We start from the raw sequence: 15,734 nt of genomic DNA, 5'->3' as shown, positions 1-15,734 counted from the left end.
GGCAGATTCTGCAGCAGGACACAAGAAAACATGTCATTTTCCGCATATATAGCTAAGCTATCATGCTAAGGTAGTGTATACACTGGACAACTTAATGGTTTTGGTGGAGAGAAAATAGCACCTTAGAGACAGCCCTAACTGGAAAAAAATTACCATTTCTTTTTTTTTTTCTCATTAGTTTACTAGACCCAACTTATTCATTCATATAAAATTATTCATGAAGCCTTATACTATAAATCAAAATGTTTGTATAACCAAAAACAAACACCACATTAGATGTCTGGCAGGCAAATAAGTTAATTTGATTAAATTATATGTAATCTGATAATATTTGGTCTGAAAAACATGCTAGTGTGTGTTTATAAATAATGTAATAGCGAAGAGCTATGAGCCAGTCAGTCAGCCCGCCAGAGGTCAACTCTTCTGCTGTAGCTTTTGGGCATAGAAGTCCCTGCACGTCTCGCAGCAGCGCTGGTACCATCGCATGTCCTGGCAAAGGTTCTTCTCCCGGATCACTCTGCAGTACACTGGCCACTGGTCTCCCAGGCACTTGAAGGTCAGGGCAGCTGGGAAACAGAATATTGTGAATTCATTCTGTGAAGGTGCATAGATACTTCCACTCATTTGTTTGTGTGTGTGTGTGTGTGTGTGTGTGTGTGTGTGTGTGTGTGTGTGTGTGTGGAGTTAATCCGTCTCATGTTAACCTGCTTATTTTAGCTGACCGGGTGTAAAAGACAAAGACCCACACACCCTGTAACATGACAGCAGAGTAAATGAAAACCCTCTTACTTGGGGACATGTGAAGTTTACCAAATTGTTTACCATAGGAGCTTACTGATCGCTAAACAGCCGGTAGGTGGTAGAGCTTCTAAGTTTCAGTTTTATTTATTGAGCAGCTGTGTCCTTTGCTTTCCCTGTTGCTCTGATAAAAAAAACACCAACAAAAGCAACATGGGCGCGGAGCCAAGAAGTAGAGAGGGACAGACTCTTGTGCCTAGCTGACTTCCTCCTTTACATACAGTCCACGACTCCATCCCAGGGAATGGTGCCACCCACGGTGGGTGAGTCTTTTCTCCTCAAGTAACTTAGTCAAAATAATTTTCAGCCTGTACGCCAAGACGTGTCTCCCATGTGATTCTAGATCTTAAGAGGCTGACACGTGAGATTAACCATCATATTGGTTGTAGGCCTATGTATGGTTTACATTTTAATGACTTATTTATTTTATATTTCACGTGTGAGTGTTTTGTCTGCAAATACGTATGTGTACCATGTGCACATCTGGTGCCCAAGGAGGCCAGAAGAGGGCGTCAGATCCCCTGGAACTATAGTTACAGATGACTGTGAGCCACCATGTGGGTGCCAGGAACTGAACTTGGGGCCCCTACAAGATCTGTAAGTACTGCTAACCACGGATCCACCGTTCCACCCCTGTATGTGTGTGTATTATAAAACAGGGTCTTGGCATGTAAACTTTCAGGCCTGAATGCTGAGAGTATGAGTCGGCAGCCATGACTAGCACAACACTACAATTTTATCTGTTTCCTTTAAGTTTTTATTCATGACTTTTAGTAGGTGGAATTAAAGAGGGGACATACACTCTCTCCTCCCCTCTGTTACGTACATGTACACAAGTGTTGTGTTTCTCTGAAGCAGTCCCGCCCTGTAGCTCTATTGGTCTGGAATTCACTATGCAACCCAAGACGGGTTGAATTCATGAGCATCTTGCCTCCTGATCCTCTCAGGTTCTGAGAAGAGAGGTGTGTGCCACCCCACCTGACTTCATATAGCTACTAATACAGGAGTGCATAGCAGTAACTATTTCTATGAATGAAATTACAAAGAAACAGCAAAAGAACAATCTGCTCATGTTTACTGTATATTATATTTTCCCATCTAACAAGTGGTGCAGCAGAACACATGGAGAGTGAATCTTGGCCCCCCTTTTTTTTTTAAATTTAAATTTTTGATTTTCTGGATGTTCAAATTCATTTCATTGGTTTACTTTATAAAACGTAAGGTTCCCAACCACGCTGCTTTCTGTCTCAAGGTACACTTTTGTTATGGTCTGAATGAGCAATGTTCTCCACTTACTCATTTATTTGAACACTTGGTCCCTAGTGCTGTGCTGTTTGGAAGGTTCTAGAACATTTAGGCTGGGGAGCCTCACAGGAGGAAGTAAGTGGCTGGAGCAGGCTTTGAGGTTTACAGTCAGATCTGACTTTTTTTTTTTCTCTCTCTCTCTGCTTCCTGTGTGTCTGCAAGATGTGATTGACTGGACTTATGCTCTGTTGCCTTGCCTTCCCTTTGCCACGACGGACTGAGATATAAACAACCCTTTTCTTCCCTAACCTGCTTTTTGTTAGAGTATGTCATTACAGCAACAGAAGAGCAACCAACGAATCTTTCAAAGACGCATAAGTAGAGAAAATGCAATTTTAACAAAAATTTTCCTCTACTCCATGATTTTTTTCCTCACTGATACTTCACAGACTCAATGTGATTGTCAGGAAGGAGGTTGGGTTTTATTGGAAGCAAGCATTTGAGGCATCTGTTCTGGGACTTCTTAACCTTTGTCTTGAGTGGTGCTATCTATTTTAACTGATTATGTCAAAGAAACATTAATAATAGGGTTCAAAAGGAACCGTTGCATTTCCATGAAAAACCAAACTTCTCAACCTCATCGAATTTCGTGCTGATCATATAAAAGTACATATGATAAATTAGCTCCTTTTGATTTGGCAGTTATTCACATATTCATGTGATTTAAATTGTTCTGAAAGTTACAAACACAAGAGAGAAAAAAAAATTTAATCTGCCGGTTGCCAGGTAGAAATTCTGTTAAAACACTGATTGCCTGAGAAACAAAGGCTAATCCAAGCCATCAAGATTTGTTATGCAAATACAGGATTTCAGCATTTAACAGGTACACTCTGCTTCTTGATGATGAAATAGGTTATATAACAAGAATAGAGAATAATATAAAAGCACAAAACAAAAACAAACGATATATTGCCAGCAGCCTCTACTGCATATGCTCTCTCTCATACGTGGTTCTTAGATTCTAATCATTTCATATATATACTACTGTGGAAGCAAAGTGTGGGGAGAGGCCAGGACAGGGGCTCATGACATGGGAACAAGAGAGCCTTCGAGGATCAGGGTGGGGAGGGTAACAGAGCACAGATGACATGAAAGTGGACGTGGGAATAATGGGATGGAAGGGTACAGTGTGTACCAGTGGCCAGAACATGGGGGAGATGGAGATAGGTCAACTAGAACTAGGTTTGAATGGAAATGCTAAGAAACTTATTACTCTGTCTGTCAATTTAAAAAATAAATCAAAAAACACGTAAAAATAAATATTGCCAGAGCTTGGAGATATATGCTTCTGTCCTCAAATATAAGACAAGTACCTCGTATGTGGTTGTGTAGCTTTATGTGTCCATTTTTAGGGAAACCATTTTTATACTGTCTACCCTAATTACAAAAAGAAAAGGTGCATCCAGGATCAAAAGGAGGGCAAGGGCCTTGGAGGAATTTAAAGTTTATTTACAACTTCACCTTTCCACAGATATCCGTGCAGCCCTGCTGTGGAACTAGACTGACCCTGAAATTCTCTGGCAACATTAACAAGGTGAACCCAGGTAGTGTGGCATCACTATTTCCTGGACTTAATCTCTATGAAGATGCTTCAGGGAAGGAAAGGAGTCTTTATGAAGCTTCAAAGACCCCATCTCTGACCTTTTGGACGAAAGTATACTTAAACAGACCCGACGCAGGGGCCAGCTAACTGGCACAGTTTAAGAAGTCCCAAGCTTTAAGGCAGTAAGTGGCCTAAAAGCATTCCTATGTTCCCGAAAGCCAAGCACCCTGACGGCTTACCCAGTCTGGGTGAGGTTATTGTATTTACATTGATCTTCTCGTTACAGGGCTGAAGGTGGCACGGTCTGTATGCTGCAGGTTTCTCTGAAGAAAAGCATTCATTTCCATGTCTTCCTGTGATCTTATGCATGCACTGGATAACACGGGACTGCATGCCTTTGCCACAGGTGACGGAGCACTAGGGAAGAAAATGTGTATGAGTTAGTCTGCTGTTTGCATTTTAAACCTATACACACATACACGCACACTTGCGCGCGCATGCACACACACACATATACACACACACATATTACATGTAAGGGAAATAGAATCATGCTTATCTAAGGAGGCTCTCATTGCAATATCATTCTTGATATAACGAGCTATTTGTGATCCATGTATGTAGATGCCATACATATATGCACAACCGGCAGCACCAAGTGGACTCAGTGGTTTTATCAAAACCAAACCCAAAACAAAAAAACACACAGATAAAATTATGAGGTAATAGTGGGGTAGGATAGGAGAAGAATTGGAAGGGAGGGATTTGGGGTGTGGACTTAAATTAGAGGAGTATGGAAGTCATAAATAAATAATAAACACACATATTTTTATTATTTATTATTTATTTTCTTGTGTTTACATGTGTGTAAGCCAAAAGACCTCAGCTGTCATCCTCAGAAACACCACCCATCTCCTTTTAGAGAAGGTCTCTCATTGGTTGGGTTTGCTGAGTAGACTGACTGGCTGGGTAGCCCAGTGAGCTGTCTCTCTGCACTACTCAGTGCTGCTATTATTATGAGTGGTGGGCACTGGAGACCAAACCAAGCCCTCCTGCTTGTGACACCAGTACTTCACAGGCTCTGCTTTCTTCTCAACCTCCAGGAAATAAATAACTACAACCTCTATGGGGTAACAATATGGGAAAAGGTGTTCTTATCTATATACCTAATTTTTTTTTGTAATGTTTCAAGACAATCAGGACATTTGGGAAAGCAAAAGGGTGAGAATGTCTACAATGTGAAAAGGATCAGTTTGCTGGGACAGAGGAGGTCCTCACTCATTTCTCCCGAAAGCCTGGAAGTCTGCCACTGACAGTTCTTATTGTTCCAACTCATTCTAAAAGACTCCAAAAGGCATGACAAAACTGGAACAAAACATCATTTTTTTTTCAGAATTATTAACAAAACCAAAATAACTTAAGATGCATGATAACACAGAACTAGTTGATGAATGGCTAAATGGCAGTTTCGTGAATGCTGAGCAATGAAGCACTTTAGTTTTAGTTCTTATGAAAATCAATTTTGCAATCCTTTGAGAACAACTTGAAAATCAATACATTACTCAGGGAATAATAAAAAAATTGGTATTTTTAAAGTAAGCAGTATTAGGTCTGCTATTGAAACTAATAAAATAAAATTTATTAAATTAACTATTTAATGCATCTAGAAATTAATTTCCATCAGGATACTTCAATAACAAAACACAAAGCCTAGTAGTAATTATTTTCTTCATAAAATACAATTTGTTAAAAGTTTTATTACTCATATGTGAAAAAAATGAATAAATATTTGAAGAGAGGCAACTGGGATCCCAGGACGTCTCCTAAACCTTTTACTTCTTGCAGAAGACAAAACTAAATAATTGGTATTTTTCTCAAATGACATCACTGTGATTAAAAACAGACAAGCATTAAAAGATAAAGTCAAAATAAATTTGGCATGGTAATTAAGAGACCTTGATTTTTATATTGCCTACAGCAACTAATGTATCTGGGACTTATTTCTCCTTTGTGTTAAGCAAAGTATTGCAGTTGATCCCAGCAATAGTTTAAGCTCTAACCTATGATGGAAGTAAAACTTCCACACAATTTAATATCCATGTTACTTCCAGTTTTGAAGTGTTGAAACTGTGTAAGTGAAAGACTTGTTTCGTTAATTAATGATTTGTCATGAAAACTGAAACATTATGACAAAAATTGTGTCAAACAGTCTCAAAATTACAATTTGCTTGGGTGTCTCTGAATGTTCCATCAATTATTGGGGTTTCAAAATTATTTATTGATTAGCCATTATGTTCTGGATCCTGTACCGAAAATAAAATGAATGGTCTATTTATACTGAAGATCTGGTATTGTATTTAATGGCCTTTGTTAGCAAAACACAGTGACTAATGGGTGGGATTAAAAATAGATTACTAAACACAGTGAAAGCCAGGCAGTTTCATTTACTTTAAGCCAGTTGTTTAATGTTTAAATAATAAGCTATATTACAGTGACACGATTGCTTTGGGACTAAAGAAACTAGCATTGCTCCTTCTGAAGCCTCTGTTACTGAGCTGTGCCATCATGAGCCAAAGCGGCTCCAGCATGTCTTGTATGTCAAAGTAATGGTGCAGTGTGTCCCGTGCCACCCATGAATACTACTACCGTCATTCTCAACCAGAGAAAAACAGAGCCTTCATACATTAGCTAAGTGCTAGAAATGGAGCCTGAACTTAATTTAGGCACATGAATTTAGACTCTGGAGAGTTTAGCATTGCAGGATACTCAGTGTTTGCTACTGTTCTTTCTAGGCAAACACAGTCAGAAACCCTTTTTTCATTCCGCAGGCTGCTGAATCATTTTTACCTTTTATACCAGTTAGTTTCTGGCAGCTTACTGCAAACTAGAGTCAGCCAGAGAAAGGGAATCTCCACTGATGAATTGCCTCCAACAGATGGGCCTGTGGGCACATTTATAGGGCATTTTCCTGATTGATGACTGATGTAGGATGGCCAGCCCACCGTGAGCAGTACCACCCTGGGCTGGTGGTCCCCTGTTGTGTAGAGAAGCAGGCTGGGTAAGCCTTGGAGAGCATGCCAGTAAGCAGGGTTTCTCCATGGTCTCTGCTTCGGCTCCTGCCTCCAGGTTAGCCTTCAGTTCTTGCCATGGTTTCCTCACAATAATGGACCATGATCAGGACTTATTTGCCAGGTAAAACATTGATGTCCTTAACAAGTTGCTTTTGTATGGTGTTTTGTCACACCAATAGAAAGAAAACTAGGACATCTTTCTGTCTTACCAGTAAATTCAGAAATGAGGTATTTTTTTTTTGTTTTTTTGTTTTTTTTTCATTAAGATTCATGTTATGGGGGGCCGGAGGCGGGCGGAAAAAAAAAAAAGATTCATGTTATGTAACATGAAGCAAATCCCTTAGTTATCAAACCGTGTAGCTATTTCTCCTATCTAAGACCTTGGTATGTTCAAACTCTGGGCCACATATGTCCCAGGATAAATATGACTATGGCCTACCACTTTCATAGATGACAACCCCAAGTTACAAGGTCAAAACAATGGATACTCCAGTGGCTTACATCCTTTCTGTCATTCCCATGGTGGGTAATAAGAGATGACTGTATCCTATAATGTTTCCACTGTAAAGATATCTTAGTGCACCTAAGAGGGAATATGAAAGGACAAAGGAAAACAAAAAGTCGTCCTAGAATTAAAGAGTTTGATAGCGACCTTGTACAAAGGAGCATAACATATCCAATACATATACATTAGTATTAGAATGAAATAGTTCTTGAACTACAAATGCTATTTTACCTGAATTATAGCACTTTCAAACTACACTGTGAAATAATGACCAAATCTACTTATCAACCAACTGGTGTTACAGAAATATTTTATATTTGCTTATGCAGATGCCATTTGAAGTAACACGTGATTCTTAACATGGGTCTAATACAAGACTTCTAAATCCAACTTAAAAACAGTGAGATTCTAGAGAAAAGATATTGAGATTCTAAATTACTGGCTAAATATAGTTTTGATTTTCCCTCCTTGATTGAGTATAGTCATAAAAGTGATATTTGCGTTCTAGCTCTCTGTCTCTCATTCTCAATACTTAGAGTTCTTATCTATTTAGACCTAATGAGAGAGCTGATTATATAGAAGTGTATATTTTTTATTATTATAAACAAATAATTTATCATCAAGCTTATAGAAGCATTAATCTTTGAAAGTTACAAGCAGTCCTGAGGGACTACAAATTTCTTCTAGTTATAAACACTGTAGACTGCCACTTTAAAGATTTTACCGGTGAGGTGCAAAACTCAATTGTAAAATTATCTCTAATGGGTATTTATTTTAAAATTGTTAGATTTTAAAGCCTAATGTAAGTTAGACTTATTTTAAAATGTTGTTGAAAATAAAAAATAATCAATGTATTTAAGTGTTAAAAATAATATTTTTTATAGTTGGCCTTCATAGAGATTACCCAAGATTCCTTAGTTCTAAACAATGCCAAAGATATATATTTTGGAGAGAATGTGTTTTCTCTAGGCCAAACACTAAGGAAGGCTCTGTAATACTTTACTCATTTCCAGCTGGCTGTTAGAAGAAATAGAAATTCCTAAATTAAGGGAAAATTGTCACTGGCAGGGATTGAAAATTTTTTTCAACTACCAATATAATGGACAGTCTTAGAAAACATGATCTAATCTGTAATGGTTAAGTGCCAATCTCTTACAAAGCTGGCGGCACTGAGTCAGGGCATTTGTCTTTGGGAATAATGAGATATTCTAAAGTGGTTTAACACAGTGAAGTAGCAGTGGACCTCAGAGGGAAGCTGAAGGCGACTTCCACTGGAAACGATTAGGGCAGCATTCCTCATGGGCTTATGTGCACGCTTGGCAGCTCCCGCTCAACTTTGTAATGAAGTGAGTGTGAAACATGCACACTAACGGACAAAAGCTGCGCTGGTTCCCTAAGATGAGCTGTTTATTTTCGCCAGCGTTTTGGTGTCTTTTTAAAAGAGTTTTATGGGCTTTATTTAAGATGTGGGTATTTGTTATTGATTCATTCCTAGATGTCAGATATTTGAGAGTGTTGTTTTCTTCCTTCCCTCCCTCCATCTTTCCTCTTTCCCTCCCTCCCTCCTTACCATCCCCTCCTCTCTTCTCATCCTCCCCCCCTTTCTCCAGTCTAAAGGTCTAAGTATTCTGCTATGTTTAAGGGAATGTTTGCACGTAGTTAAAGCAAGTACAGAAAACTAATGTGGCAAGATCATATCAGATTGCTTATGAATGACTGAAGAGAACCTCATACCTTGTGGTAAGGCCGTGAGTCTACAACCAATATCGAGTGTACACTGATCAATATAGAGATGGGTTACAGCAAAGCAACTGACAAACAAGTTTCACACATTTGGCATTTTGTCAGCTCTCAGCCCAGAATCAGAGGGTCCCACAGAGGCTAAGGGAAGGCAGGACAGGTGTCCAGACGCTTCTGTTGTATTATCTTCCTACACAGAACACTTTAACCAAAGAGATTAAACTTCGTTTTAAATTGAGATACTTTCCAGGTTTCATTCAACAGTTCTCTCAAATGCTGACTACATTCTTTTCTGCTCAGGTAAGGGAGAGAAATGAATTATTTGAACTTTAGAATTTAACTTTACAGAGTTTTGATAAGTAAAGCTTTGATGGCAAACAGCACACATATTAGCACATAGCAGCCATCTTTAACTTCCTTAACCTTGACAGAAGCCACATATTTGCTAGGTCTCAGAAAAAAATTGTCAAGAGAGAACCACTCTCTTCACTGTTGCCCTTCCAGGTGACACAGCTGCTATCTAACCAAGTGGTGAGTATTCCAGCCACATCATGTCACCAGGATGCCAGAGTCTATTATCCCCCCATTAAACTTTAAGAAGGCTGGTGAGATGGCTCTCCTGGTAAGAGCATTTGTAAAGCATGAGAACCTGAACTGGAATGCCCAGCACCCACATAAAAAGCTTGGCATAGCTCTGCTCTCCTGTAACCCCATCACTGGAGAGACAGAACAGAGAATCTTCAAAGCATACTCATTTGCATTTATCACACACACACACACACACACACACACACACACTCAACCTTAGAAATCTTTATTGTCTCCAATGTCAGGATAGTTAAATACGGATGGATTTACTTTAAAATTGCATGTTAAAATAGTCTGAGCTACTACTGTATAGGAAAAAGTGATATAATATGTTCGGCTACATAAAACTATACTTTTGCTCATCTATGTTCATAGAAGCTTCATTCATAATAGCCAGGATCTGGAAACAACCTACATGTCCCTCAACTGAGGAATGGATACAGAAATTGTGGTACATCCACACAATGGAATACTACTCAGCTATTAAAAACAAGGAAATCATGAAATTTGAAGGCAAATGGTGGGGACTACAAGAGATCATCCTGAGTGAGGTAATCCAGATGTAAAAAGACACATATGGTATATACTCACATATAAGTGGATATTAGCCATATACTATAGGATAAACAGACTAAAATCTATAGACCAAAAGAAGCTAAACAACAAGGTAGACCCCAGGGAAGATGTTCAGTCCTCATTTAGAAGGGCAAATGGGATAGACATCGGAAGCAGGAGAGGATAAGGAAAAGGACAAGAACCTACCACAGAGGTCCTCTGAAGGACTCTGCCCAGCAAGGTATCTAAGCAGATGCGGAGACTCATAGCCAAACGAAGGGCAGAGTGCAAGGAATCTTATGCAAGAAGGAGGAGACAGAAAGACCTGGAGGGTACAGAAGCTGCTCGAGGAGACCAGCAAAGCCAAAAATTCTGGGCCCAGGGTGTTCTGCAGAGACTGATGAATCAACCAAGGACCATGCATGGAGAGGACCTAGACCCTCTGCTCAGATGTAGTCCATGGGCAGCTCAGTTTCCACAGGCAGTCCCCTAGCAAGGGGAGCAGGGGCAGTCTCTGGATGCCTGCCCTTTGATCACCTCTCTCTGGAAGGGTGGTCTTACTAGGCCACAGAGAAAGAGGATAGAGCCAGTCCTGATGAGACCTGATAGGCTAGGGTCAGATAGTAGGGGAGGAGGACCTCCCTGTCAGTGGACTAGTGGAGAAGGGGGGAAGAAGGAGGAAAAGTGGGACCGGGAGGAGCTGAGGAAGGGTGCTACACTGGGATACAAAGTGAATAAATTGTAATAAATAATAATTACTACTTCAAGAAAAATATAAAATAATGAAAATATTATTATTATTATTATTATTATATTGGTTTAATTTTATTAAAGTTATTTTTAATAAACACTTATTCTTGCCCTAATATATATGAAATATCCCCAAACTCAGGAGCTGAGGCAGGAACAACTCAAGTTTCAGGCTACACAGTGATTTCTAGTCTATCCCAAGCTATATTTTGTGATCTTGTATCAATCAATCAATCAATAAATGAATGAAACAGACTACATACATAATATATACATAATAAATATACATACATACATACACACACACACACACAGATATATATATACCTGACATGAAATACAGTTGTAGAATTGAATCCAGGAAAATCATAAATTTTCCAAAGAAATAACATTTTGAAGTGTGTTTGTTTACCTGAAGAGAAATAGGAGTGATCCATATTCAGTCATCACTTCTTACATATACTACAAAGGTCTGTTTGCTGAGACAGTTGTGAGAAGGGTAAGGAGTTCAGATAAGACGACAACAATGTAAGACAATAACCAATTAGCATAACAATAATCCAGTCCAGTGCCAAGGATTTCTGAAGCTTCTTTTACTGTGGAAACTTTTGAGCTGCTCCTTGAAGACTTGCATGGTCAGAAGAATTACAGAGAGTCTACAGAGAAATTGCCATTGCAGAAGGAAGACCTGCTCAAGCCAGGATTAATGGAAACACTCTGGTTATTGAAAACAAGGATGAGTAGACAGTTCTGAATGTTTCACTTAGGTCAGAATATGGGAAGTGTTAAAGGACAGAGGATTTGGGAATGGACAGTAGGGTAACTGGGGATTTTCTGGAAGTATAGGGGCTGCAGAAGAAAGCAACAAAGTGATTTTGCATGAATGGATGGGCCTGAAGGGCAAATTCACCATAAGGATACTGTGACTATCCCTGGAGACAAAGGCATAGGGACTATATTATCACATTGGGAGTAAATATCAAGAAGGAGAAATCGTACTTGTGAACAGAGAAGAACGCCTGCCCTGGCAGCTGAGGAGATGAATGATGCTGACATTATTTAACAGAAGGAAAGCTGAGGTGAGCTACGGACTTTAGGAAATAATGAATATACAAAAAAGTGTGAGGGACCACTGACTGCCACGGGGACTTTTTCATAAGCTAGTTCCAAGAAAGAAGGCAGGAGTCTAACCACTCAGCTTCATTATGACTCCCTTCTTCTCTCTATTCAAACCACCACATACCCCATACAAGATAAAATCAAATGTTGGGGACAATAGAGTCCATGACATTACACTACCATAAGGGGTGTTTCCTTCAAAATATGGAAGCTTAATGACTTGTTATGAGGATTTTGAAATTAAGGAAATGATTAGCAGAAACCACAAATAACCAAGGTAAATGCATTAGTGAAATATGAAAGTAAATGTTGAATACCAATAGGCTCATAGATGTGAATGTTTGGTCATTAGGCAGTGGCATTACTTGACAGGAATTAGGAGGTGTGGCCTTGTTGGAGTGGGTTTAGCCCTGTTAGAAGATGTATGTCACTTTCAAAGTTTCTGTTCAAGCCAGATCCAGCAGCTTTCTCTCATCTTGCCTGAAGATATTGATGTAGAACCCTCAGCTACTCTTTCTGCCTGTGTGCTGCCATGCTCCCTGCCAAGGGGATAATGGACAAAACCTCTGAAACTATAAACATGTCCCAATTAAATGCTTTCTTTTTATAAGAGTTGCCACAGTCGTGGTGTCTCTCCATGGCGACAGCACACTGACTAAGATGTGATAGAAGCTAGTACTGAGTCAGAGTTGACATGCAAAGAACCGTGGGGTCTAAGGTCTTAGCCTAAAAGGGGCCAGAGAAGCAAGAAATCCATGATGGTTTAGAAAAAAATTTTATGTGATGCTTTTGGTTAATTTTGTTACTGTAAAAAAATATTGATCTACAGTGTGTGGCTCAAAAGGCCCATATAACCTACATGGCTCGGCAACATGGGGATGAAGCTGTGGGTTGTGGAAAAGTGTGTGTTTAGGACAAGTGAGATCCTGGATTAAATCTTCAGTATCAAGGAAAAAAGTGATCTAACCACAGAGTGCAGAACATTCCTGAGGGATTCAGATGAATCTGGATCCTTGAAGTTGCCTTCAAAAATTTCCTGAATTTTCCTTCATAGTTTCTACTCAAGTGACAGGTCACTATCACCACTGCCAATCCTAATTTTAGTGTCAACAATAATTTTAATGACAACTGTTTTACAGCAAGCAGAAAGCAGTTGGTTAAGAACCCAGAACCTGTACAGCCTATTTACAATTCAAACCATTGTGCTGTGTCGCTTCCAATCTACTACAACACAGATCCAACCCTACGCAAAGGTTTCCTCGTGCATATGGGAAATGGTATAATCAAATCCTGCACACATCAACAGCTGGACAACTGGAAAAACACAAAGATCAGCATGGTAGTGGATAAATATTCTATTTGTCTGCCTAGTTACAAGCATCTCTTCCCAACACTGGGGAGTCTAATCCCAGGTTTTCTACATGCTAGCTCTACCACGTATGGCAGGACAATTGCACTTTAGATGGTGCCACCCCCTTGGGCAGGTGCTCATCATGGGTTATATACAAAATCAAGCTGAGCAAACCACTAAAAGAAAACCAGAACAAAGAGTTTCTCCCCTGGCTCCTGTTTCATTTCCCACCTCTAGATTCCTGCAGTGAGTTCTTGCCTCTATATTCTCCTTAATGGATTGGAGCATGGAATTACAAGTCAAATAAATCACTTCGTCCTCAAGTTGCTTTTTGTGTTTAATCACAGCAACAGAGAAACAAAACTAATACAGAAAATGGTATGAGGAACATAATATGTTGCTGTGACATTAACAAGGCTTTTTGTGTGATATTTTGATTTAAGAATCTGTGTAAATAAAAGCTTTGTTTTATTGGGGTAACCAATGTTAACTATGTAGGGCTGTAGAATAAGAGGCCAGCATCATTGAGCTAAGTGTTCTGGGTAGAATTTCTTTAGGGTCAGCACACGGAAGCTGTGGTCCAGAGATGGCCAAAGCTGCATCTCAAGCTGGTAGCTAAAGTTGGTAATAAGTGTCTTCCACATCACACCAGTTTGGGAAGTCTTCAAAAAGAGCAGTCATGGAAAGCAGCTGAGTCTTGGCACTGTGAGAGGGCAGAAGTTACCACTGGTAAAAGCACAGCCTCATTTCTAGGATTACAGGATCATAAGGAGAGGCTGAGCTTTCCCACTATGTGGTAGGGAGGAATTTCCTGAAAAGAGACAAATAGAGACCATCGGTGCAGGTGCCGCCTCACATGAATAAAGACTCACACTATTGCACACTGTGGGGTAACAACCAAGGACAGCAGCAGGTGAGGCACAGGGCTGGCCTGAGCCTAGGGTATGAGCTATGTGTACTGTATGTGGCAGAGCAGAAGAGATAGGACTGCCAAAGCCCGTTAGAAGCCAGATGACTGTGAGTGAATCCAGATGTTAGTTACTGAGCTACAAGATTTAGAGCTAAACTGCTTGACCTTATTTTTGCCTAAGTGTGATTGATTTTATGTCCTAGTTCTTCCTTCTTGCAGAAAGGCAGTATATAACTTCGTTTAGATTTTATAGGAGATTGCAGTTAAGAGACTGGATATTTTGAAGAGATATTGACCTTTTTAATGTTGGATTTTTTAAAAGGGTGTGGTAGTTTAAAAGTTATGCTATGCTACATTATAAAATTGACACAAGATTGTGAAGATCAAAAAGAAAGGAAAGGTTATAATTTAATAGTCTTGTGTTTGTCAAATTGATAAAGGTTCAATTGTGTTAATTAGATTTTGTGAACATGACAGAAACTGGAGTCATCTGGAAAAGGGATCCCAAATTGAGTAAATGCCTCCATCCATTAAACTGGGCTGGGGACAGCTATGAAACATTTTCTTAATTAATAATTGATACAAAAGGTCCCATCCCACTGTGAGTCCTTTCACTCTTGAACAGGTAGTCATGGGTTATAGAAAAAAATCAAACGCAGCAAGCCATGGGCAACAAATAAGTAAGTTGTGTGTTCCGTGGTCTATGTGTCAGCTTTTGCTTCTAGATTCCTGCCTGGAGTTCCTGCCTTGGCTTCTCTCTACGAAGTATTATGTGCTGTAAAAAGAAATAAATTCTTTCTTCCCCATGTTGCTTTTTGTAAGTCTTTTATTACTGTGACGGAGAAATAAACTAATACTTGATCTTATCCTTAGGTCTGAGTTGTTTTAACTTAATAATTACATAACTCGGTGACTCTTTTACAGTTATGATGGTTGATTACACAAAAGTACAATTATGGAAAGAGCTGGTACATTTTTAATTGATTCAACTGTATACTCTACTTTTGAGCTTCTTTTCAATCAGATCAATAATCACCAACAAGTTTGGGCTGAACAAGGATGATACCAATGAACATACCAAACTGGATGGAAAAATCCTATGTGGTTTCAAGCCTATATGAACAGTCAAGTGAGAAAAGATGTGAGTGGGACACATGGAATTCCCCAGGTGAGAGGACACCAACTGGTTGTCAACTGCGAGTGGTCAGCCCTGGAAAGCATACATACAAGAAGTATTGTGCAGTTGCATTTGGGACTATAAGTATATATGCATATAAGCATGCAATAATAATTGGGGAAGGAGTGAGGAATAAATTTGAAGGCGAGCAGAGAGGGGTATATGTGAGAAAATGGAGGGGGATAGGAAGGGGAGAAATGTATTTGCAATTTCAAAAGCAACAGTATAAAAAGTGTGTGTGTGTGTGTGTGTATGTATGTGTTGCATGTGTAGTGTGCAAACATGCATGTACCAGTTAATATGGGGGGATGAGAGGGCAACT

At 39.4% G+C, this 15,734-nt stretch overlaps 1 protein-coding gene across 1 annotated transcript in view; it reads right to left on the bottom strand.

Annotated features, from left to right (window-relative positions):
• Positions 1-325: 325 nt before the first annotated feature.
• Positions 326-15,734, bottom strand: part of Adamts19 (ADAM metallopeptidase with thrombospondin type 1 motif 19) — a 212,827-nt gene continuing 197,418 nt past the window's right edge. Inside the window, exons 22-23 of the mRNA XM_055622751.1 lie at positions 3,886-4,063; positions 326-566 (exon numbers count right to left, since the gene is read on the bottom strand). Of these exons, the coding sequence (XP_055478726.1) occupies positions 415-566; positions 3,886-4,063 (330 nt within the window). The 3' untranslated portion in view covers positions 326-414. The remainder of the gene's footprint in view (positions 567-3,885; positions 4,064-15,734) is intronic.

This window comes from Psammomys obesus, unplaced genomic scaffold, assembly GCF_907164565.1.
Source record: "Psammomys obesus unplaced genomic scaffold, mPsaObe1.curated_primary_1811, whole genome shotgun sequence".
Taxonomy (NCBI): domain Eukaryota; kingdom Metazoa; phylum Chordata; class Mammalia; order Rodentia; family Muridae; genus Psammomys; species Psammomys obesus.
Note: the sequence above shows the minus strand (reverse complement) of the source record. Positions and strands in the feature narration are given on the sequence as shown.